At 40.7% G+C, this 25,155-nt stretch overlaps 1 protein-coding gene across 3 annotated transcripts in view; it reads left to right on the forward strand.

Moving 5' to 3' along the window:
- Positions 1–19,547: 19,547 nt before the first annotated feature.
- The window catches only part of LOC117552726 (NACHT and WD repeat domain-containing protein 2), a 46,859-nt gene continuing 41,251 nt past the window's right edge, over positions 19,548–25,155 (forward strand). Inside the window, exons 1-2 of one of the 3 annotated variants that reach the window (XM_034226319.1) lie at positions 19,548–19,786; positions 21,197–21,365. In XM_034226319.1, coding sequence (XP_034082210.1) covers positions 21,218–21,365 — 148 coding nt within the window. In that variant the 5' untranslated portion in view covers positions 19,548–19,786; positions 21,197–21,217. Of the gene's footprint in view, positions 19,787–19,994; positions 20,486–21,196; positions 21,366–25,155 lie in introns of those variants that run through there. The other 2 variants (XM_034226318.1, XM_034226317.1) reach the window with 2 other exon arrangements.

The raw sequence follows: 25,155 nt of genomic DNA on the forward strand, positions 1-25,155 counted from the left end.
TGTCATTGAACTGACTAACTTGAGAGTGGCGTTGTTTTAGCAGTGCAAAAAGGGGACAATCTACTCACATTGTCACAAGCTGATTGCTTCTGTTGACATGTTGTTTTGATGTGGGTTTGGTCTACACAGGGTGCCACATTAGAGGCTGGCATTCCTAAACTTTGATGGTGGTGATGCAAGCATTGTTTTCAAATTCCTGATTTGAGAGGATGGTGTATTTTCACATTACGGTGTGTTTTGCTTTAAGATTGTCAATACATTTTCAAAACATATTCATGGACTCCAGAGTAAAAACCTCACAGCCTTCCGTGATCCCAAAACCCTTTTCTCTAGCACTAGCATAAGGTTGACATTTAAGTTTTAAGTCAAATATTTTGACAATTATTGGGTGGATTCCCATGAAAGAAGACATTTGTGGTCTCCAGAGGGTGTACCTAAATCTTTCCATTTAGCCCACTCAATATTTGGTTTATTTCCAAACGTTGTCAAAAATAAGGGCATTCCCATCACTCTTAGCTGTCGTTCATGTATGGGTGCTGATAATGAAATATCGGAATGCTAACAAGTTAAAATAACGTTGAAAATGGTAAACATTATATACTAAACCAGCATTTCAGCACATCATGTCATGGTGAAAATGTGAGCATGCTAACATTTAGTACAGAGCATCGATGTTTCTACAGCCACAAAACAACTAGCAGATCCAGAAGATATTACAGAAGTTACATTTATTTATCAGAAATGTTTCTTTATTATTGAGCGCATGGTTCTTGGTTTCTTGGACTGCGTTATAACATTTTAAAAGGTTGAATTAGAGGGAATGTTACCAATGGTAAGTAGGGTAATAATGCCTTATATATGTAAACCACTTCCTTTAATTGTTCAATAACTAAATTGGTATAAATGCAATTAAGATATAGCATTAATAAAGACACTACATTACCCCAACACATTTTAACACACTGCCACATGCACAATATTTGACTCACTGCAGATTCACAGGTCTTAAGCTGTGGAAGATGGCTTTGATCAGATACCGGAAACCTCACTACACACACACACACACACACACACACACACACACACACACACACACACACACACACACACACACACACACACACACACACACACACACACACACACACACACACACACACACACACACACACACACACACACACACATATACCACACTCATCTGATATATCGCAAAGCTATTTTTAGATGCCCACAGATCTTCATTTAGTATCAGCCTAGTCTCAAGGAGGAGCCACTTTTACAGAGTTGAGACCCACATTAATAATTACAATGCATCAGCCTGGAAACATGAGAAGGATCCGTTTCTAATTCCAGCTTATTTACTATGCCATGTTTATGGTATGAGCTTTAATGTGTCTTTAAATAGAAGTCAAGTCAAGCTCAGTTTAAAATAAATATTATTGCTCATACATCACGATGCTTACAGCCTATGTACACACGTGCAGCCACACTCACTATTTTGATAGTCCCATCAATCAGAACAGACAGAACGCTGTTAGCTGAGGCTGTACTTTCACATGACTGGGTTTGAGTTTTTTCTGTGTGTGTGTGTGTGTGTGTGTGTGTGTGTGTGTGTGTGTGTGTGTGTGTGTGTGTGTGTGTGTGTGTGTGTGTGTGTGTGTGTGTGTGTGTGTGTGTGTGTGTGTGTGTGTGTGTGTGTGTGTGTGTGTGTGTGTGTGTGTGTGTGTGTCTTAGAGTGACAGGGTTCTCAACACAGCATAACGTTCATGACAGGTTGCAGTGTTCATGGTTTATTTGACAAGCACTCCCCTCACAAACCCGTCAAATGACCAGGGGCATAGAATGATGGCTGACATCACCAGCGGCACATACGCCACCCCTGCCATTTCATATGATTACAACAGCATTGGGGTCAGCTGAGCCACTGATTGGTGAGTTACAGGTAGCTCAAAAAGGTATGAAACATACTCATTTGTGCAGCAATGCTTTTCCCATTTAGGATGTGTTCCATACGTGCTTATGTGTCCTTTGCAGGTGTAAATGTCACATTATATCATGGTGAAAAATAACACTGTGTTGCTGAGAAGGGACCAGAAATATATGGAATTGCTGTTCAGATATATTACTGCTTAATGCGTACAGTAAGAAACATGCAGAGGATTTCATGGTGAGGCTTTTCAGATTTCAAAACATGCTGTTGAGACTTCTGGAGGCTTAACAAGCTTAAATATACCCTTTGGAGTTGTCTTAAAAAGAGCATTTAGAGCAGCAGCCACTGCCATGTGAGAGCTGTGTGGAAGCAGTCGCTACATTATAAATATGAATAAATAACCTTGAAGAGTTTTTCACCACTGTATTGTTTATTGTATTTATCATCAAGGTCCAATAAAGATGTGAGCTCGCTTCAGATGAAACACTCAATAAAGGTATTTTTAATACAGTGACATGTTAACGCATTAACTTCCTTATTTACTGTCAGTAGGGAAAGTCAAATGTGTGTGTTTTAAATACCAACAAAGCTTATGAGTCCATATGAGTGAGTTTATCTGCTGTTTTTGCACAGGCTCACCAATCTAAAAAAAGGTTCGGAATGAAAGTAGGAATAGTTAGTGATTAAACATTTAAAAACATCAAGCATGGAGTTCCATATTTGATTTGTTTGCACATGTCCTTTTAAATGGTGTTATGTAAAGTGTCAGTGCTTGACAAATGAATGGAGTTGTCCATGGGCTGTTGGCAATGTGACATTGAATATGTATGTAGCAGTTTAAAATATGTTTGGATTTGACCTAAAGGGCTAAACACCATTTAAAAAAACGTCTACGGTATGGAAATGAACAATTATATGATAAAATGCTCTTACAGATGTGTGGACATTGTTAAGGTTTTCAGCAACACTGAATATAATTTGCCAAAACGGCAAAAATAATTCATTGGTACATATTGCCATGCACAATATGAACCTATGACCTACCACAGTTTGTTTATAGCTCAGGGCTCTTTTAGCTTCATATTTACAAAAGTATTTTATAATTAGATGATTTAAGCTGAAGACAACTGCTGACATATTTCATTGTTTAGTAGCTCCTTTGGCTAAAACCTAATAAGTAAGTAAATTCATGTTAAAATGTAAAGTGGGATGTGTGTTCCAGCGAGGCTAGCTAATGATGTGTTACGCAACTCACTGTTGAATTTGAATATCTTACCAGTTTTCATTAAAACACTAATTAATTCATTTCAGGGCACTGGAGGAGTTACCAGAGCATGACAGATAGACAAAGGAGGTGTGTTGGATGGCTGTGTGCACACATGTTGGTGAAAAAATAAGAAGTAGGTATTTCAATTGTGGAAAGTAACAATCATTAATAGAATGGTGCAGGAATGAGTCCTCAACCTGGAAATAAGTTAGCATTTTAGCACTTAAGGGTCCAAAGTCAATGGTTTTTAGTTAGATGCCTAAAATAAGGTCTGTGGGTCATACAAAATCAGCCGCTGATCCATCATGATGTACAACGCATTAACATGAGGGAAAAAACACGTCTTGATTAGGATATGCCTACTTAAGCTTCGACCAAATAGTCTGTTAGTTTTGAAGTGGGTTCGGTCAATTACTGAAAACTAATATGGACATTTTCACCAATATGATCTGACTGTCTGTGGGGTGACTGAGAAAAAAAGAGTCCTGGCAGAAGCTGTTTTGAAAAGCTTACCAACCTAGAAGAAATGCTTGATGCTTGTGTACAAACTGGGACTTTAAAGTTGCTAAGGGTTGCTTTTGTGTTGGCATTGGCAAAGCAAGCACTTTTATACACGCAGATACAGTTTGGCCTTTCAAAATGAGAAATGCTCTTTGCAATCCATTTATCTCCAAGGTTAGGCTGAATACAGCTCACCTCGTAATTTCCATACAGTTACCAACACTCTACTCTCCACAGCAGCCTAAGGCTCCAATGTAAAGGCAGCTGCCTTTGCATTGCTCAAGGGAATATCGAGGATATGTTGGATATTCGCTTCCTCCGCCCACGCAGGTTTCATACATATTCTCCGTTTGCAGAATGAGCAACATTCTAGTCACAAGCTTCCCTGACCTTTAAGCTTCCACTGCAGCCATTTAAAAGCAAAGCGGGCTTTTAAATGCAAGCCGTGACCTCCCCTCGCACCACCTGCCAATCACATGGCGCATTACAACAGACAGATGTTCATTCAGCCAATCCTATGCCCAAGAGACGCTTTGAGCGGCAGCTCCAGATGTTGGGAAACGCTTTTGAAGCTAATCAGTAGAAGACGCACACATGCTGTTGCAGATTGTTGTAAATGCGCACATGGGACTGGGATGTTGTATTAATTAAATGTGATTGAAGTGACATCAGTGATAAAGGCTCTAACGTGTCATTTAAACATTTAAAAAGAAAGAAGTAGCCTACTCCCATAACAACAGCACGGACACCACAATGGTTTGGATACCTATAGCTGCAATGGCTTCTCCGTGGCATGTTGTCATGGCAACTGGCTGAAGGTGCCGCTAATGGCCTTCTTATCAATCTAATCCAAATGACACTCAGAGGCAAAACCACGACACACTCCTTAACCTTTCATACGACACATGCACAGGAAAATGTGTCTCAATCATCGTTCTAAATCTTTGAGAGCTTCAGAAATATGAACACACACACAGACCAAATAAATGTTGAAAATCCACTGTTGCACTCTATGATACGGCAAACTTGTTCAAATATATGCTCTAGTCTAAGTGTTTACACACATACAGACATGCTCCATCATTTTGACAGGTTCGTAAGTAAATTTCACTTTCATCGCCGTCTTGACACACACACACACACACACACACACACACACACACACACACACACACACACACACACACACACACACACACACACACAGAGCCACGTCCCTGTGGAATCCATCTTCATTTGCTGTGTTTGAGAGCAGCACTGAGATTTAACTTCGTTCTCATCCATAACTCATCTCTTTATGTCTATAGATGCCCCACGCTAGTCATCCCTGCTGTTTGAACAGAGGAACACAATTTCCCACAACTAGCGAACACACCATTTTCATTCTCCATCATTTTCCTACAGATTAAATGACCTTTTTCACACCAAATGTTGAAGGAAAAATGTTGCATTAATATAAGACTGCAAAAGCAAATTACATTTTGAGCAGTATATGCTCAAAGGAGCTAATAATTGTAGAAACGTTAGCTCTAAGCAAGCTAGCATGAACAGATGTGGATGTTTGTTTGTATTTGGTTCATCCTCTCACTCAGAACTCACCAAACTCTGGTTCCTGCTGTCATCTCCCTCCAATCTCTTCCTTTTTTTAAACTTCAACTCTGAACACAATGTGGGTTCCAACAGAGCACTGGGTGAGGCTTTGCACTTGATGGCCCTTTAGCTGCAAGATGCTTCACTTTGTTCACTAGCTAATCGCTAACTGTGTCTATCTGCCAGACACAGTTAGTGTACACAGTGGGGTTTTAGAGCTTTTCTTAAAAAAAACGGCTCCCTGCTACTTCTAAAAACAACTATGTGTGATGTGAATCTAAAACAGTTCAACAAATCTAGCGTCATTGTTATTAAAAATATATATTAATTACAACAGTAATTTCTTCATATGAAGGTTAGATTTCCATCCATTTTCAAACTGTTACCTAAAATTCACAAATGTAACTTATTGTTACTCTTTTCTTTAAATTGTGCTCTAACGGCCCGTCCACACGGCGGCGTGCGTTGAAGCTTCAATGCTTCTGCCCATTCACTTTGAATGGGGTGACGTCACGCTTTGCCGAACTGCATTGTGGTTTCGTCGCTTTGCTTTGCTCGCATTGCTCGCTTCAAAAGTTGAGCAATGTTCAGCCAATCAAATCATATGCCAGTACAAACTCTAGCCAATCAAACCGCGTGCTTGTGTGTCCGGGGCGGGAGATTCATGTGATTGGTTGTTGGTCGAGTTTCAGACACGCCCACCGGCAAGCTTCAACGCATGCCGCCGTGTGGACGCTGCATCACTACCCTGTATGATTGTGCCTGTTCTTCAATAAAAAAGCATATTAAAAGACACAATTCTACTCTACCTGTGAATGCAAGGTTCTCTGGTTAATATCCACCTTCTCGTTGTCACTAGTCTTGGAATCAAAACAGTTTGTTTGTGTGTGTGTGTGTGTGTGTGTGTGTGTGTGTGTGTGTGTGGTGTGGTGTGTGTGTGTGTGTGTGTGTGTGTGTGTGTGTGTGTGTGTGTGTGTGTGTGTGTGTGTGTGTGTGTGTGTGTGTGTGTGTGTGTGTGTGTGTGTGTGTGTGTGTGTGTGTGTGTGTGTGTGTGTGTGTGTGTGAGAGCATACTGGGGCAGGTGCACCGAGTGTGATTAATACTTTGGCAGACAACAGAGCAGAGAAGCAAAATTAGATTTGAAGGATGTGTACCTGGCTTTTTTTCTTTCCCAAATGACACCCGGGGAAAAAATAAACATACAATACGTTATGCGAGGAATCAGAACACATTATATTATATAAATAGAGTGATGAATGGGGCATGCCATTATGCAATATTTAACAATCTGAGCTAATGTAAAAAAGGGATTGAGATGTGATTAGTTCAGAAACCTTGGTGGGCTAACGGCTCTGAAGGCCTATGATGTGCTGGGGGATTTGGCAAGCTAAGCTAAAGCGGGCTACAGTAAGCCACCTGGTAAGAAGACAGTTGGTACAGTCATTTGTCAGTGTGCCAAACTAGCGCTATCCTGCGGGAGCTCATTATCTTAGCATCCTGCCTTAGTGGTCCTGCCTTGAAAGAGCGGGAGCACTAAGACAGAAATAAGCGCTTGTCATGCTGCCTTCCACCCATCGTTCTTCTGCCCAATTTCTCTCTTTCTATCCGTTTTTCATTCCCTCTCCTCACTTCCCCATCATTTTTTCTCACCAAGTGCTTCAACGTGACGCTTTTACAGATCCATCAGATTTTAAAGTCAGCCCACATGAGCCCAACAATGAGTCCTTTCAAAAACCCTAAATCTGGCTCTCCACCAAAGAGATCTCCCTCTGACTGAAGCTACTTCACTCGACTTTAATGGCAGCTCAGACACGGGGGAAACAAGTTTTCCCTGGCTCCACACTTTTCTCCTTTTTGTCGAAGCTTTAGTGCTCCACCTGCTTCTCCCGCACAATTAGCCATTCCTGCCTGACAGCAATGGAGACGTTTACTTCTCCATTGTGCAGCAGTGGAGCTAGCCTCCCATGCTGCAGAAGACAGGTGAGCCAACAGTGAAGGATCCCCGTTAATAGACGTGTGGAGGTGAAAAGCGGACTCTCATTCTGCCTTGGTGGTGCTCTCTGACAGCCGTGACTCAGAACCACCTGAGTAGTTTGATACATGGACCTTAATTAGAGGCTTTTTAAGTGAGATGTCAAGTGTGAGGCTGGATATAATAACAGGATTGCCTGCACTGCCTCAATGAGAATGGAACCTCTGTGGAAATAAAACCTCTCTCTCGGATCGGATTTCCTCTAACAGGAAGTGCCATATTGCTTGAATAGGCCACCAACCTTCAAAATAGTACTTCATGTGTTTGTGCACATGCATGACCTGTCATTGAGATGATACCATAAGGGAAAAAGAAGACAAAAGAGAGACGTGAAAAATGTAAGCCCATGGAAATATGGGTTTTATGAGCTCTGTGAATGTACGCGTCCATTATTTAGCAGTTCGTGGGGTGCAGTGTAACCGATCAAAGCCGTTGCGCCTCGACTGTTGGGAATTTTCAGCGTTCCAAGAAAGGAAGTTGTCACTGCAATCCCACTCATGATAAAAAATAAATGCTTTTGATCATTTACGATCACAGGGTGGCATGCATTATTTTGTCCATCACACACAGTCACTCATCTGCACTACAGCACGCAGATGGATTATTAATCCAGACATTTGCCGTATGTGACACACTTTGATATGCACTGTTGGGAAATGGCTAAGCAATCTGCCCCCAAATTTGGACACAAAAATGCATCCAGACAAAACTAACAGACTACAATTGAGTCACTTGCATACTTTACGTTACATAACAAGACTAAATGTGCAGTTAAAACCCTTCCAGCTTCAGGTTTGGGGTTAGATCGTTAGCGTGAAGTTCAGAATACTACAAAGGGAACTAAATCCGATGAGCGGAACCAGTCGGGATCAGCATGGGGGGGAACAGGGATCAGAGCCCAATCCTTTTCGATATACTTCACATGCATTCCTCTGAAGCCGTCCGATGTAGCAAACACTGAGAAGAAGGGGAAATTTGTCAAAGCTTTTGCGAGGGTGGAAACGCAGAGAATAAGAGAGCAAAGGGAAAAAAGGGGGGAAGACTTCCTGTCAGTTTATGAGCGCGAGCCGAGGTACAGTGGAGGGACACGCACCCTAGAGGCGAGGAAATCTTTGAAGTGAGGCTACATCAAAGCATGCTCGCTTTCATATTCCTTTTTAATCTCTCTCTATCCCCTCCAGTCATCACTCATGTGTGTTTACAGCTCCCTCACAGTGAATGAAGAGAGTGATACTGAAGGCTTTGGCTACCTGGGGCGACCACAGATACACACCTGAAGCATGCAGCCTTCACACAGCAACACAGGGCATCAGGCGTACAGTAGGAGTGTAATAGCACTTTGTTGTACGAAAAGGGAAAGGGATTTCTATTATTTATTTGAAATGTGGACGGTTTTGTGGGATCTGTTTACTTAACCAGACCACTAAGGACCTTACTCTAACATAATCAAATGTTGGCTGACTTTAAGCTGCACTTGTGACTATTTAAATACATTTTAAGCTTTAGTGTGAGAGCCAGAATGAAATAAAATGTACCGGTTATTTTCTCTAAGTAACCCAAAGTGACAATAGACAAGTTTCTTTCACTTATTCAAGGGGGACCTATTATGCAAAATGCACTTTTTGATGTCTTTTATGCATAAATATGTGTCCCCGGTGCGTCGGGGAACTCATGCAGCATCAGAAAATAAAAAATCTCTAAAAACGGGTGTACAACGAGCGGATACAGATTTGCTGCCGATATGACGTCAAATCGTCGGCGGACCCACAGAAAGTTGCTATCAGAAACAATGTCTGACGTGTTTTGGACGTAATCTCGTCTTTGTTTACATTAGCAAGCCTCGCTAACACTCAGAGCTAACCTGTACTGGAGAGCACATGTGTTTAAAAAGCAGGAAATAACAAAAGGAACTCACCTTGTGATAAACCCACAAGAGAAAAAGCATTTGAGCTCCATACTGTTTCAGAAATAATCCTTAATGTGGTTTAGAACAGGATGGCGTTTTATCACAACAGAATTTAACTTTATCTCCGGTAGAATTCTGATCAGGCATTAGCTCCGCCTTCTCTTTTTTTTTTTTTTAAGCTAAGGACCCAAAATCCGCGTTTCTCTAACAGGGCTGCAAAAGAGGGGTATGAGCAGTATGGGGCATGGCTACAATGGGTGAACTGTTTGGTATTTTAAGCAAAAAAACTTCACTGACATGTTTTGTATAGGTATGGCCCAACAATATATGTTTCCAATATAGCATAATAGGTCCACTTTAAGTAACTGTTGATTGCAAATGGTTATAGATCAATGACACCTTCTGGCTTAAGAATGTTTTTTATATAAAGACCGTTTAAACTCATCAATGCTTTTTGTCACTAGGTGCAATCTTGAAAATGATGGTGAGAATAGTGTATTCATATTACATGTTTGCTGGACGCTGACAGATGCATGTGATGCGAATTGAAGGTCAGACATAGTTCGAGATTCAACAAACATCTGTCTGATGATGTAATGTTCTTTTATGCTCTTAACCTTTTATTTTAATTTTTTATATTACCATATTTTATTCAATATGCTCCTTAGATATATTTGTATTTGATTTTATTTTATTATTTTCTCCTTATGAAGCACCTTGAGATTACATTGTTTTTAAAGTGTGCTATATAAATCAAATGTATTATTATTATTAAAAGTATTTAAGATAATTGCCGTCTCATTTCACCACAGCCTGTAAAAGATACATAATAATAGCTCCATATATTCATATTCAGAATTTGAAGGCATTTTTATTTAGCTCTTTACATATCTGCAGCAGAATGTGATAGACACTGTGAATATTGTTATTGTGACCTTTGACATTTGTATTCCTACAGGTTGCGAAAAATTCAGACGCTTCATCTTTTCGGGTTCTTCTACCAGCGGATTGAGGGTCAGGGATGTTTATTACATGCGGGGAGAGGGAAATTATGAACACACTCACACACATAACCGCATCTATCACCCCCTTGTGAATGGCCGTGAGTTGAATTCATATTATCTGGTTGCTTCTCACAGCCATCTCATAATAAACCAAGATGCTCTCTCACCGCCATCACCACACATCTTTCCATCTCTGTGGAAAGAAATAATTACAAACTGTGGAGATTACAATTATTGGGAGTTTTAAATCACAACGATTGAACATTAACTACAGTAAAATCCTCTATTCTTCCTAACTGAAAAAATGATTCCCCTATTTAATCTCAATTCCCAAGTGATCAACAAAGGAAAATGTTATTATAAATACTGCTTTTGTGTTTCCACTAAAGGACAGATGGAAAGAAAATACAGTTTTTCTTCCGGATAAGACGTGACAAAGGATTTGATGCGCAATATGGAATCAAATGGCTTTTCTTTCAACCCCCACCTGTTCCCTCATCAGTTTATCTGTGAGCTCCTACAGCCACCTGTACACACATTGTTTTAAAGCACACACAGAGAATAATTTACCAGCAGGAGGGGGTTGGGTATCCTCTCAAATGCATGAATGTTGAAGGCTTCTGTTGCCACAATCGTCACGCTACCGGGACAAACATATGGCTGAGATACGAAACCTGTCACTGCAGAAATACATGTCTAGATGTCTTTGATACGCTAAATTAAATCACATCTCTTTCATTCATCAACAGTCAAACAAAGCAGATTCAGTAAAGATTGTTGAACTTGTATGGAGGATACAACTGTAAGCTATAGGATTGGTTTAATGTCATACTTCATGCATTGCACATGTGGATCAACCAGCAAGCACCACACACACTTAAACACACTCACAGCATTGACTGGAGGAAGTGTTAGTTAGAAGCAAGATAGTTTGCAACCCATTTTAAAGCCGCACTCAAATAAATTGTTTATGTCAACAATGGATTTGATTACTATGTGTGATGTAAAAGGGGTTTCTCTGCAATTCCCCTTTTAGTCTTTCAGCTAATTGTGTTGGTTTTTACACCAAAAAAGCATCTTTTGTATTATGGTTCACTCTCACAACACTTATCTAGCAACTGCTGTTTTCCTCTATCTGCAACTAAGTGCACATAATGAAGCTGGATAATGATTATAATTAAGAATATCACTTACAGTTTATGTTGAATGTCTTGTAATTTTTTATGAAAATGATTCTGACTGGCTTAAAGGTGTGGATTAAAGCTACGGATTGGCAATATATATTAGGCAATAAATCCATATGAATAACAACCTTTCAGAATAATTTAAGGCCTTTGACTGGTTACTTTGGGCACTAACAGGTCATTCCAAGGGGGATCAAGGGGGAGTGCTGGGGAACTCCAGTTCGAAACCCGCTCCTGCCGCCACTGCGTCAGGCCGTTGTGTCCTTGGGCAAGACACTTCACCCGGATTTGCTCCTGTGGGTATTGTCCACAGTACATGTATAATACCAATGTGTACCTGTAAAAGCGCCTCGATGTCTTCGAGGCGTGAAGATGGACGGTGTGGCGCAGTGCGCTGTGCAATGATCATCAGATCAAGGGGTGAAACCCGCCGCTGCTGCGTCTGTAAAGCCGGTGTGTCCTTGGGCAAGACACTTCACCTGAACTTGCTCCTGTGGGTATTGTCCACAGTACATGACCATTGCATGTATGATACGTGTAATGTGTATTTGTAAAGCGCTTTGAGCATCTGGAAAAAGCGCTATAATAAATGTAAGGAATTATTATTATTATTATTATTATTCCAGAGAGAGGGCAATCTCATTGACTGTTCCACTAATAGAGATGATTATGAATAGGAATTTAGCTTCGTTTCATCTATTAATTACATGACTTCAGTCGGCTCCCAAGTCATTGTCTTTCAAACTATTGTTGATAATGTATGTCACAGTCCATAGGTCAAATGGGAGACAGACTTTTCTATCTAAAGTCATACTTAGAGCAGCTGACATGACTAATAACCACCAGATGGAGGGTCATATTTCCTGTCCTGACATCGTATTAATCCCACGAGACAAGAGCGGAGAATTAGCGGGCGCCTTTCATCTTTAGATTAATGTGACAATACAGCCATGCAGCTATCATAGTTCTGCTCTGTGAGGCCTCCAGTGAGCTGCATTAAGTGCTGCCGAGTTAATATTATCCTTTTTTCTCTTCCTCTTCTCAGTGTCTTGCTGTTTTTCTGTCAGCAGAATGGCGGGAACATCAGGAGATCTGTTCCAGAAGATGAATTCTTTAAAATCATGAGGCATGTGACGCGATGTGCTCACCGAACCCGAACAGACAAGTTGTAAAGATATGGCTCCTTCTATATTATGGATAATTTGTCTTCTACTGTTTGAATTGTCACTTTCCATCTGTCTCTTTCTCTGTGTATAGTGTATCCCCCAGGAGCCGCTGCAAATTACTCGTCTTTTTTTAACATCCCTTCACTTGTGTCTATACTGAGGCCAGTTTGCAATACATTGCTATTGCGTGCCAGCACTTCCTGTATTCCAGTCTGAGCCCTTATTGACTATGACGTGTTAAAGCAGCCGTATTTCTGCTGCTGCTTCGCACATAAATAATGCAACATACGACAAAAGTATTTTGGCTCGGAAGTTGCTGAAAGGATGATACGACAGGAAACGTTTTGTTAAATAGACAGGACAAAAATGAAATAAAGTATAGGAGAATACAGGGTTGTTTGTGCTGCTAGTTAAGAAAAAAGGTTACGAAAAGGCACAGCAAATATATTTTTTATGTGGCCATTTCTGCCATATTTTGACAGCCTGACAGTTTAGAGAAACAGCTACTACATTTTACATTATTTATGCTACATCTCCTGGCGGTTGACTCACACGCTCCAATGTTGTGTTTAAGTCAGTTTGCCACTGGTTTTGAAACATACCAGACTCCTTAACACACAAACACACCTACGCTTTTCAGAGTGATCTGTGGCGAGGAAAGATGGCAGCCTGTCCGCACAGAAATATATCTTGGTAAAGTTTGATCTAATGAGGGAATATAGTTGGAGCCGTAGTCTTCCCATGTCTGTGTCTGTGCAACACACTCACTCACAAACAGGCTTCACCCAGCTCACTGGCAAATTAAAGAAGAACTACAGAGAACCAGGCCCAATTAGTACTGTTGTCATGGATGCCATGCAGTTTAAGCTCCAGTACTGAAAGCAGGGGGAACGTTTACCGTCTTTTCTCCTTACTACAGTATACAAACTCCCAAAGCAGAAATAAAAAGCAGCACAAATGCCAAGTTCGAGAACATCTCAGCAAGATGTATTAATTTCCACTTCATCTGTTGTACAATACCACTATTTTTACAACTTATTTACAATTTGGTACTGTTACAGGTTCCTTCAATACTTTCATGTATTCAGTTGCATTATTGAAATACTGCTACTTGTTTTTTAACCATGGTGTCCCTATTTTTGGGATTTACTATGCTTGCCTTGCTTGTTTAGAGTGTTTGGATTTAAAAAATACAAATGAAAAAACAGTCATGATTTAAGAATGAATTACATTTAGAAAATAAAATGTATATTGTAATGTATAAGAACAATCTGCAACAGGTGTGACAGTGAGACAGCACACATGCAAAAGAAAAGGGAAAAAGGCACTAACAAACAGCAGAGAAACTAAATTAAGTTTTTTAAATCATTAAAAAAAACAGGGGCGTTGGCTTCCAGGAGAAAACGCCACTGATTTGATGTATGTGAGAGTGGATGTGTTTGTCTATCTGTGTGCAAATGTGTGTACAGTAAACAACAAGCACATGCATGTTTGTGTTTTCGGCCTGTGTGTGTTTAAGTCTGTATCGCAATCATTACGCTTTCCCTTCAGCCACTTGAAAAAAAGAAAACATAGAATCAAATCAATTACCCGACAAAGGTCACAGTGAGAGCACAAACAAAACCACTAATTGGTGGGTGGTGAAAACTGCCTCGGTTTACGTGGCCAAAAATAGCTGCAGCCCTCACCTAGGCTTTGGTTTGGCAAAAAGGTAATGCAGGGAAAGACATAAAAAGCATTTCACACTCCAAGGGACCAAATATAACTACAGTGTCTTGGATGTACTTGTTGTGATGGAGGATGCACACTCAGATGGGAGTTATGGAGTAGGAGGAGATTTGTACATTTGGTTTAAAAGTCTGTTTGAATCTGGTTTTAATTATTAAATACTCCATATATTTGGCTGATATTATTGTAAGAATGACTTTAGATGAGTGAGCAGCAATGGTCTAGTATTTTTGCCAAGAATACAACAGAAAACATTGTCACTGAAAGTCTTGCTGTTGAAAACAATCATAAGTTGTGATCAATGCAAAAAGGATTCTTCACATTAAGGTAAGCACTGAATAATGAACCTCCTGTAACTTTAGCGCTGTAACTGTGTCACATTGCTAACACGCTCATTTAAGATGGTGACTGTGGTAAAAATGCATAGCTGATGTTAGCATTTTGGGTTCCTCCAGAATCAGGGCCTATTCCAACCCTAGGACATTACATTCATAAATATGCATGAAAAGTAACTTATGTTATAAAGCAAAGTGTTCTGCACTTTGTAGTACTTGCATTATGAAGATATATTTTGTAAAAACCTCTATAAAAAAAACGACGTAGAAAATTGAATAAATAGGCTTTTAGCGCATCCTCATTGTCTTCCACTGCACTACACAATTATAATATTACATGAGACATTATTTTGAATAGTTAAACATGTGTTAGAAAATGTGCAACAAAAAAAAGGAGAGATTTCATTTTTTAAGTTTCAGCAGAAAGACGATTTGTCAATCTTTTCCTCCAGAAATAGTAATACAAAGATATGTGTTTACCCGTTATTTGACTTGCTTGTGTGTTCATGGAGTCACTGACACCTGCTTTTCAAACCGGGTTTGCATTGATCCCATATGTGGTAGGTTGCTTGTCACATCTTAATCCCGTGTTTTTTTCCTGAAAGAGAGGAAGAGCGAGGGAAATAGTTGTTGTTCTGATTGGAATCCTGTCTCGGCTAATAGCAGGATTATGTCTGAGTCCTCCTAAGCCTGCGCTGCCAGGTTTTTATTTAGTTATTGCTCGGGTATGTCATGAAAGCAGAGTTATCGGATGTGTGAGCGTAAACATTGTCTGGAGAAACTGTGGAGAAGGACAGATGTGAAAAATACTCAAAGTGTTCGAATCATTTTTACACATCACAATCAGAAAGCACTAAGAGCTATTCTCGTTAATCGATTGTGTGGACTCCTCACTCATGAATAAACCTGGTCATTTGCAAGGTGCCAAAGTTAATCTACTTTGCATAAATAAATTGGTAAGCAGCATCTGCTCCTTATAGGCTTGAAATAGAAGTCAGGAAATCTGAAAATTATTTAATTATTCATAGACTACTGACAAACCTGAACGTGTAAATGAAATTATTAAAAATGCAAATAAGATGATGGTACAAAAGGTGTGCAGGGTAGGAGATAGTTGGAAGGGATTCTGTGGGCAATCAGTGATGTTAGAGCCAATACTAATTCATTCAATGCTCTATGGAAATGAACACTGGAGGAAAGAAATGAAGTGGGGTCAGAGTGCAGGGTCTCACTCGAGTGATGTCCCTGGAGCAGGTTGAGACTCAAGGACGTTCCAAAGAAAGATCAAAGGATCAGTTATATCTGTAATATAATAATACATAGAGTTTCTATTAAAGGATGGTATTCAAACGGTCTGCCACCAGTACCACATATTTAAGGCATGTCCTAATATCCAATATTTCATTTACTCTCTCTTTTTCAATATGTAACAGAACTTTTTAGCAACTAAAAATACACAAGCGTGTTGGAAATAAATTGCACAAGGAAAGATCACACGATGAAATTGGATTTGTAGTATTGGCCTGTGATCACCTGACTTTTTCTAACCATCAGGTCCATATTTAAAATGTATCCAATAGGTTAGTGTTTTGACCAAATAAGTGCAAATCTATATTCCCATTAGCTGTACTTTGTGTTTACCGCTTTCACACGTCAGCGTTAAGTCTGTTTTATTTGAACCTGGTGTGGTTTGTTTGGGCCATTTGAACAAATCATTTTTACCTTCTGAAGACCAAACAACAATCCAAGACCACATACCGCTACCATTCAAGGACTGGCTTTAGGTCTGACTTGGAAACTTGGACTCTAGCAATAAAGAACAAACAGAATATCCACAAGGTCCACAAAAAAAGTGACGTTTATAAAATAATAAACTGGTGAAGTAACTCGCTTTCTACTCACTATTTCTTGGTATGTCTTTGCTCTGTACTTGGTTATTTCCATGTTTATGTTTTCCACTGCTACATTTCTGACTAATAAAGACTTTTGCAAGCACATTGCAATATACACTCCCCTCAGCAACATGTGCTTATTGATTTGCTATTAATTTGTGCTCTGTAAAACCAAACCACTAGATGAATTACAAAACGAACCAAAAGTATCAATAACACATTGATTTGAATCAGCCAAACCTACTATTGCTTGTGAAAGCATCCTTAAGTTAGCATTCCTATCAATGACTTAAAAAGCATTGCCACGTGCCCTTGATCTCTGAATCAGCTCATTAGACAAATCCAATACCAAGTGGGCATTTCAATTTAATGTGGGTCGAACAGAAATAGACAACTTCCTCCCCTGACTCCAATCCCTCCCTTTCTTTCCAGCTGTTTTGCAGAAACAACCATCCATCACCAGCCATTTGTGAAGTGATTGTGTGTAAAAAGAAATGTGTGCATGTGGACGTTTGCCAAGTGAACAGCTAGTGTCTGTCCTTTGTGTCTCCCAGGTGACACATCGCATCTTGTCACTGCGGTGACTCACATTAGCTCGGAGTGGTCCGGGGTTTGGGGGACAGGAACATGAGCACATACACATACATACTGACCAATAAACTCGACAACTTGCAATTACTGTAAAACATGCCTGAATGCACACAGACATGCTCAGACACCCACCCACAGATTTTTTACTTACACCATTGTGGAGAGATGCTAAATGTGACTCTGCAGGGAAGCCAGAGGTTATATATTTTCACTGTATTCTGACTCCCCAAGTGGTTTTCACAGCGGCCCAAAATTCGAGAAGCAGCCCTGCATACAGACACACATCCTAAAATCGAAATGTCCCCCTGCCACATCACATCATGCCAACAAGCTGTGTAAAGTGCATCCTTCGGAAAAGACTGTGGTGCATTAATCCAGTGCAGGTGCTCCCATGATTAACTGACTGGGGATTATGAGAGGGAGCGGAACAACAATCAAGTAAAGAAAGGTCATAACGCTGTTGGGAACAAAGTTACAGTCCCTGGGTGCTCCACTGGAGCTTTTCCGGAGTCTTCCATTTTGTTCTGGTGTGAGTCGGTGGCCCTGCAGGCTGCTTTAAATGGGTCGGCGTAAACCAACACAGCCCCAGAATCATCCTCAAGACCTACAGCAGAACAGTAAGTCATCTAGTGCCACATTACTTTTGGCTTATATGCAAGTAATTTGTTTAATTTGAAATGTGTGGTCATAGGAATATGTCCGCTAGACTGTGAAATATGCAAGATATCATTAAGATAAGTTATATTAAGCATTAGATGCTGTAGATGCCTCAGTTTGTTGAATACAATTTTAAATTCTTGCAATAGTCAATAGTCCTTATGGTATTATTGATTTGGAATAATAAGATAAATGTATACGAACTAGTTGCATACAAGTTCAATGCCTACACAATTTTTTAGATTCAGATATGTTTTGTTATTTGAAAATGTTCTGATCTATGTATGCAGCAGTAATATTTCCCTTGTATTCAATCTGGATATGTCAGATGTGGGCGTAAGCACCTGAGAGTGATGTTAAAAGCTTATTTTCATCAGTAAGATAATTATCTTTTATGAATTTTTAGTCAAGGACATTGTGCTTGATTATTCTTTTATACGAACATAACTTAAAAGCATTAGTGCAGAGGCTGAACTTGAGGTTCAGGCGACAGACTCACTCCTCATCAGATTCAGAGAAATGCTTGCTGCTGCCCGCTGCACACTGAGACTGAGAGGTGGGGGAAATATATGGTTCAGTGTTTCCCTCACAAGAACAGCACAGTAATTCTGTTTAGTACAAATCCAATGCACTTAAACTTCCAGCGTGAATAACCAGAGGCTGCAGAGCAGAGGTACATTTATCGATAAAGCAATTAATTCAAACTCCTCCCCACCACCACCACCTTTTCCTCCTTCTGCTGCTTCCCCCCCTCCCGCGGCAAAGGGCACTGAGGTACTGCAATAAGCAATGCATTACACATTACTTTTATAAAAGAAAACCAATTCCTCCTCTCAAACTTTCATAGAGCAATGGCTTTTATAACACCTCAGAAATTAGCTATGGAGCTGCTTTTAGATGAAAAATTAGCCATAGTAGTAGCCATAGTCTTACTATTTAAGTTGGTGTATACTTGCCTTTGTTATCTGCAATATCCAATTTCAACTCAGTGTATTGGACTGTGAATTAAAATGCACAGTTCTGAATTGTTAGAATAATTTTGGTCAGATGTCCTACAACTTTTTACTGAGTTGATGTAAACCTATTCAACAAATGCCCAATAGAAATTATCGACCAATAGACCAACAATTCATCAAAATCAGCCCACTGGATATACAAATATTGCCACTTTCTGGTTAAAAGTACATTTATTTTTAACCTAAATGGATTCAGCATCCTCAATATTCCCCAAAACCATTCCAAAATGGTCAAAATCGGCCAAGCCATTTTAAAACTATTTTCCATATAGGCCATAATGCTAATTAATGATAATCAATGCAACTTATGCTAGTGAAAATACGTATGCAAGTTAGCATCCGGCAGTTTCTATGTGCTAGGGTCCCGTAAGCCGTAATACACATTTCTAACATTTCGAACTTTGGGTTACTAAACATTTCCGGGTTTACAAGTTTGGCAACTAGACTGAAGCAGAAACTAACACATTGCTAAACTAAAGTAAAATGTAGCCTATGCTAGTTGTTATTAAAGCTTGCTAACCATATCCATGAAAATTGGGGAAATGGAAAAGAGAGTTAGGGTAGCATTTATTATGGTGAAAAATAACACATTAAAGTGGAAAAAAGTATTTTAAATTCACATGTAGTATGTGGCTAATTAAACTGTAATTGACGTTTGAGTACTTGGTGAGAAGTAAATAGGACGTTATGACGTATTTGTAACTACAAATGCCGTTACTCTATACTTTGTACATGACTGGTAACAGTTAACAGTCGTAATGTCATTTTACGACACCACCCTGCTGACTCCGCGGTCCAGAGCAATTTTATTATCGGGGTCTGTAAGCACAAGTCTGTCCACCGGAGAGGAGGGAGACACAGGGAGAGAGACATGAAGAGCCTCCGGATCTCCTCTGTCCTCTTCATCAAGTCAAAGTGAAGACAACGACCGGAATTAAACACTAAGCCTTCAACGTAAAAGGGCTAACTCCTGGGACAAGACAGGTGAGTTCACGGACACTGAGCAAACACACTTTTAATTAAAACTGCGTCATAGTTATAAGCTCTAAATAAGGATATGCTTAAAGATATGATCTGTTTTTACTTTAAAGCGTGTGTTGCCTTCAGTAGTAGCCTATCTGGTAATGAACTACTATTTTATTTCGAAAGTCCTAGCCGGTAGTAGCGCTTTTATTTCACCAGGCTTCACACTCTCCATCTCTCAGAGCTCGGTCGGCTCGCAGAGACAGGAGGATGCCAAGGGGAGCACTCAGACACACGTCTGTTTTACCGAGTCCCGGCGTCGTCTCTCGACCACAGACACTCTGATGGGCGTTTTTATTTTCCTTTTACCGTCCTCGACGCTTGGATATTTTCGGAAGCCACGAAACGAAGCGAATGAATGTGAGCAACAAGAAGTGTCCTGTTATTGTGCCTGTCTCCAGTCCAGCATCACTAGTAGCCAAGTCCTTCCCGGTGGATGCGGTGATTTTTAGTTGTCTGCTTTCACAGGATTTTATGTAGTGTTCTGTAGTGGACTACCCAACTTTCCCCCAGCTTTTTGTTGTCTTTTTCCGAGGTTTTCCGTCTTTGAAACAAAGATTTCAGGATAGACCAACTCCGGGAAACCAGCGTCTTGACATCTACTCCTGGCGGAATAACCATTCTTAGCGGTTATTTGCCTTTACAAGCATCTTCTCTGGGGTGGGAATACGACTGATGCTTGCCATGCTCGTCTGTCCGAGTTTTGTATCGTCTCGTTCTGTTTGTCTGTTTGTCCCACAGTGGCATGGAAATTCATGAATGCGTCCAAGGACATGTACAAATTACGCATGCACCATGGCGGTAGTAGTCTGTGCGTAATATCCTATTATTGTATCCCTACCACATGAATGAAACAAGAAAGACATACAATCTCATTCCTGTGTTTGGAGAATATTTGACAGATGTGTGTGTGTGAAATGGGCGTTAAAATGTATGGCAAGGTTTTGTCCCAGAAAAACGAATTATGTGAAAAACATCTTTCAAAGTCATATGTTAAACAAATGACAAGTGGACCAAATAGTGCAATTTCATTTGTAAAGCCTGGAAATCATTATATCGAGTCAACGAGTCCAAAGTTATAAGCAAATTAAAAACAACATGCATCTCCATTCCTTTGGCATAATTAACGCCCCATGTGTGTGGATGGTTCAGGGGAATCTGCGCGCAAGCATGCACGTCTGTCTCTGCGTGTGCGCCTCTGGCCGCGCTAACAAGCCCCTTCTGTGCGTGTGTGTGTGTGTGTGTGTGTGTGTGTGTGTGTGTGTGTGTGGTGTGTGTGTGTGTGTGTGTGTGTGTGTGGTGTGTGTGTGTGTGTGTGTGTGTGTGTGTGTGTGTGTGTGTGTGTGTGTGTATTTATGTGCGTGTGTGCAGCCACGCTGGAAGTCGCCCCCCATGTGGCCGTCGGGAGTGGGGAGCAGGCAGCCCTGCCCGAGGGAGTCGGCGCTGCGCAAGGCGGCCATCAGCGGCAACATCAACGCCCTGCCGCAACACGTCCCCACCGGCCGCAGCGTGCGGGTCTTCATCTGTGCCAACCCAGACGGTAAGAGTCAGTGTGACACCCCCCACCCCCCCAGTTCCCTCTCTTGAAGCCTGCACACCCTCAAATTACACAAGATAGTTTTCTAACTAATTTTACAATTATGGAAATAGGTTACCCATATACTGACGTAGTCTGTATTTGGCTTTTAGTATGTGTAAATACAATTTGCTGCAGTGGAAATTGAGATTGTAAAATAGCATATGATTAAAAGGATACTTGAATGTTCTTAAGGTCATAAAACACTTGCACATGCACAGTAAAGTAAAAGGTAATGTGTCAGGATGGATTTTGATCCAGTATTGATTTAGGCCTATTTTGAAAAAAGTCAGGGTGCAGATTAAGGTAATCTAATTGCAAGGCGTTGAGCCATGACATGTACAAAAAAAAAATTCCACTTAACCTAATAGAAAAACTGCATGAAGTCTTTAATTAGCCATGTGACAACTTGACAAAAAAAACAATTTGGCACATGATTTATCCAATAACACATGGAAACAACAGATTGCTCTCAAAATAGAGTCATGGTGTGAGCAGAGTGCAAGACAGTCGGGTGGTGAGGGAGACACCCAGATAGAGCTCTGTATTTGAATATGCCCTCTGGGCAAGGGGTAAAAATAGGCTGGGTAAAACTGGAGTAAACAAGGCGATGGAAGCAGAGTAGGCTATGAGAGGGAGAAAAGGGATGTTGCTTTAGTTGATTCATCACTGTACATCACACAAACGGCAAAAGACCCATACAAAAAAAGAATTGTCCTCAGATTATTGCACGGTTATTGTAGTAGAATGTGAAAAGTCTGCCACTGTTTAGCCACCTGTAGCTGACTCAGTCATTCAGACCATCCCGACACAGCAGGAATTTAAACGCTCCGATCTACACATGGATGGAAAAGCGATGAGGGGGCTATTCCAAGCGGTTCTTTTCACACCGTCGGCACAAATGGAAACACACACATCTCAGCCTGAGCTGTGAAAAGAGCTAATTATCTTCTGCTGTTCCCAGTGAAGCGAGGTGCTGGTGTCCACTACCATATTACTGGTAATGAAGCCATTGAGGCACAGACTCTGTCTTACTTCAAACTCTTCTGAGTCTATCACTCCAACACAGTATTTGACAACTTTCCTGCACCTAAAACTTTTCTAACCTCCTGTAGTCTCATGTACCAAACCATTACTCATATCTGTGACCCAGGTGTGCCCTCAGCACTGCTGCAGAACCTGTTTCTCCATGTTCACTAGAGGGGGCTGTCCATACACATACTGCATCATACAGTAGCATTCACCTTACTGTACCACAATAATGTTTTAATTTAGACAGAAATCCGTAACAATGCCAAACAAACCAAGTGTTAACACAGCCCCTTTCTGCTTCAGCATCTCCCTTTTGACATTTCCCTCTGACATTTCGTTTTAATCCCATCATTTAGTAACTGAATTAGTAACTCTGAAGAGGGACAGATTCATAACAAATGAGGTGTATGATAAATGAAGCAGTACGAGTGTAAAATAAACTCTAAAAGTTGGGCAGATCCCTCCTTTTTTGATAACCTTTACACATACCAGTTTCATTTCACTGCTTCAGAAACTGCAAAGGTGAACGCTGCTATCCGCAGTGATAATATCGGCATCACAACCGAACAGCTGCGATTTTTTTATTGTGTCTGTGTGAGTGGGGGACCTCTGTGCTTTCATCCACAGTGCCAAGAGGTTTATGCGCTCACTGGTTATAGTGTTGGCTCTGCTGAATATACTGGCCCTATGCCCTTAATCAAAAGCCACAGACAGTCTGCAGTGCACTCCCACTGTTTTTATCCACCCTCAGGGACCTCTGTTGTGTTTGCACCACCTGTAAAGTGGCATGACACCCAATTATATTAATATGTTTAAAAAGCACATTGTCTTTTCTCTGAATACGTTGATGGAAGAGTGTGGTTTGAGCAACAGCACAGCATGCAGATTCTAAAATAGAAGAACCACTCGATAATACCATACATTAATAACTGAACTACCAGAAAAGTAGTGGATTTATTGCGTGATATAGTCCATATGTTCTTAACACAATTACAAAGACCAATTTCCATCAAAAATACTCAACAATACAACTAGTAAAGGGTTAAAAATGGAGGAGTGACCTAGGTGAAATACTTGATTGGATCTGAAAGGCTGTTTACAAATTAGCCGCGATCTGATTGGACAAAATCCCCAGCTGAAGATACTGGGTGCTTCTCATTTGGCTAATGCGTCTCCTTGGTTTTCTCCCTTGCATCTCTTCTAGCTCCTCACAAACAAAGAGTAGCCAAAATTAGAAAGGTTCCACAGCATAAGTGACGAAAGTTACTGGGCTACAATTCAGCTACTTTCTTGCAAGTTTAGCAGGTGTCATTTATTCTCTAAATACATTCAATTCCCCTTATGTAACATGGCACCACAGTATCTCCATTTCCACTGCCTTATGACTACATGTTGCTAAACCAGAAACACACAATCTACAACGATGCAACAAGTGCCGCTAGTGGTTTTGATAGTCGACTATTCTGCATATCCTCTACAATACCGTATTATAAACTTTATAAGTATCCCAAAGTGTTTGCCACAATGTAAGTCAAACAACTAATTTGAGTGGATTTACATCCACCTTCCATGATGTTAATGAATCACTCAAGTTCTTGGCTCAGGTGGATGAATCTGTGTGTGTGTGTGTGTGTGTGTGTGTGTGTGTGTGTGTGTGTGTGTGTGTGTGTGTGTGTGTGTGTGTGTGTGTGTGTGTGTGTGTGTGTGTGTGTGTGTGTGTGTGTGTGTGTGGCCACAGTCGATCAATTAAACCCCCGCTATCTGTTCTTGCCAGTAGCCAGACGGCAGCAACAAACCAGAGAAAAGCCTAACATGATTTATTTGTGTGTTTGTGTGTAGCGCTCAGTGCATTATGCAGCCTGTCTCCTCTGTCAATATGTGTGTTCACCTTAATCCATATAAGCATATCAAGACAACTCCATTACCTTGCTGTAGTCACCCCAGGGGCTCTGGCAGGGGTTGAGTGATATAATATGCTTTGTATGCAAGCTATCACTTAAGCGGTTTAAAGTTGATAAAAGCAAGAAGCCTTATGGACGCCATGCGTGAAATCATCTACCCCTTCAACGCACCATCGTCAAGACTATAGTACGTCACCACGGAGACCACTAATTACATTACATATTACTACCCCAGATCTATTCCAACTGTGTCAATCTGCTCTATTTGTCTTTTTCTTTTGCTTATGTCGGAGGTCTTTTGCTCAAATTCCTGTCTTTTCACTTGTATATCTCACTAATCGTCCACTTTTTTCAATTGACTCTGGTGGCAGAGAACAAAGGAGAGAATGGGAGGTATGGCAAGGAGAAAATAGGGAGAGCTGTCAGGTGGACAGACTGTGTCAGGGGTGGCTTTTGTTTAATAAATTGCTTTTCAGGGGCAGGTGTGTGCCAGTTTCTTTGGCCCCCCGTTCTGCAGAATGTGGATTTTATGGCGCGTGCCGGCGGGCTTATTTCTCCCCCTTGTGCCGTCCTCTGCCTCCTTGCAGGGCGGGAGATCTCGTTTGGCAACAGCTATTTTAGCGACCTCTCTGTGAGTGCTTTGGAGCAGCTATACCCCCAGGCCATCGTTCTGACAAATTCAGCGTTTGGCCTCACACACACGTCCAACTCCCTTGGTGTTTGAGCTATTTCACGGAACACACTGTAAAAATATCCCATCAGGGAATGATGGCGGAGATAACAAGCAGCCCGCTGGATTATACCTGAGTAAAATGAAATGA

This window comes from Gymnodraco acuticeps, unplaced genomic scaffold (genome assembly GCF_902827175.1).
Source record: "Gymnodraco acuticeps unplaced genomic scaffold, fGymAcu1.1, whole genome shotgun sequence".
Taxonomy (NCBI): Eukaryota; Metazoa; Chordata; class Actinopteri; order Perciformes; family Bathydraconidae; genus Gymnodraco; species Gymnodraco acuticeps.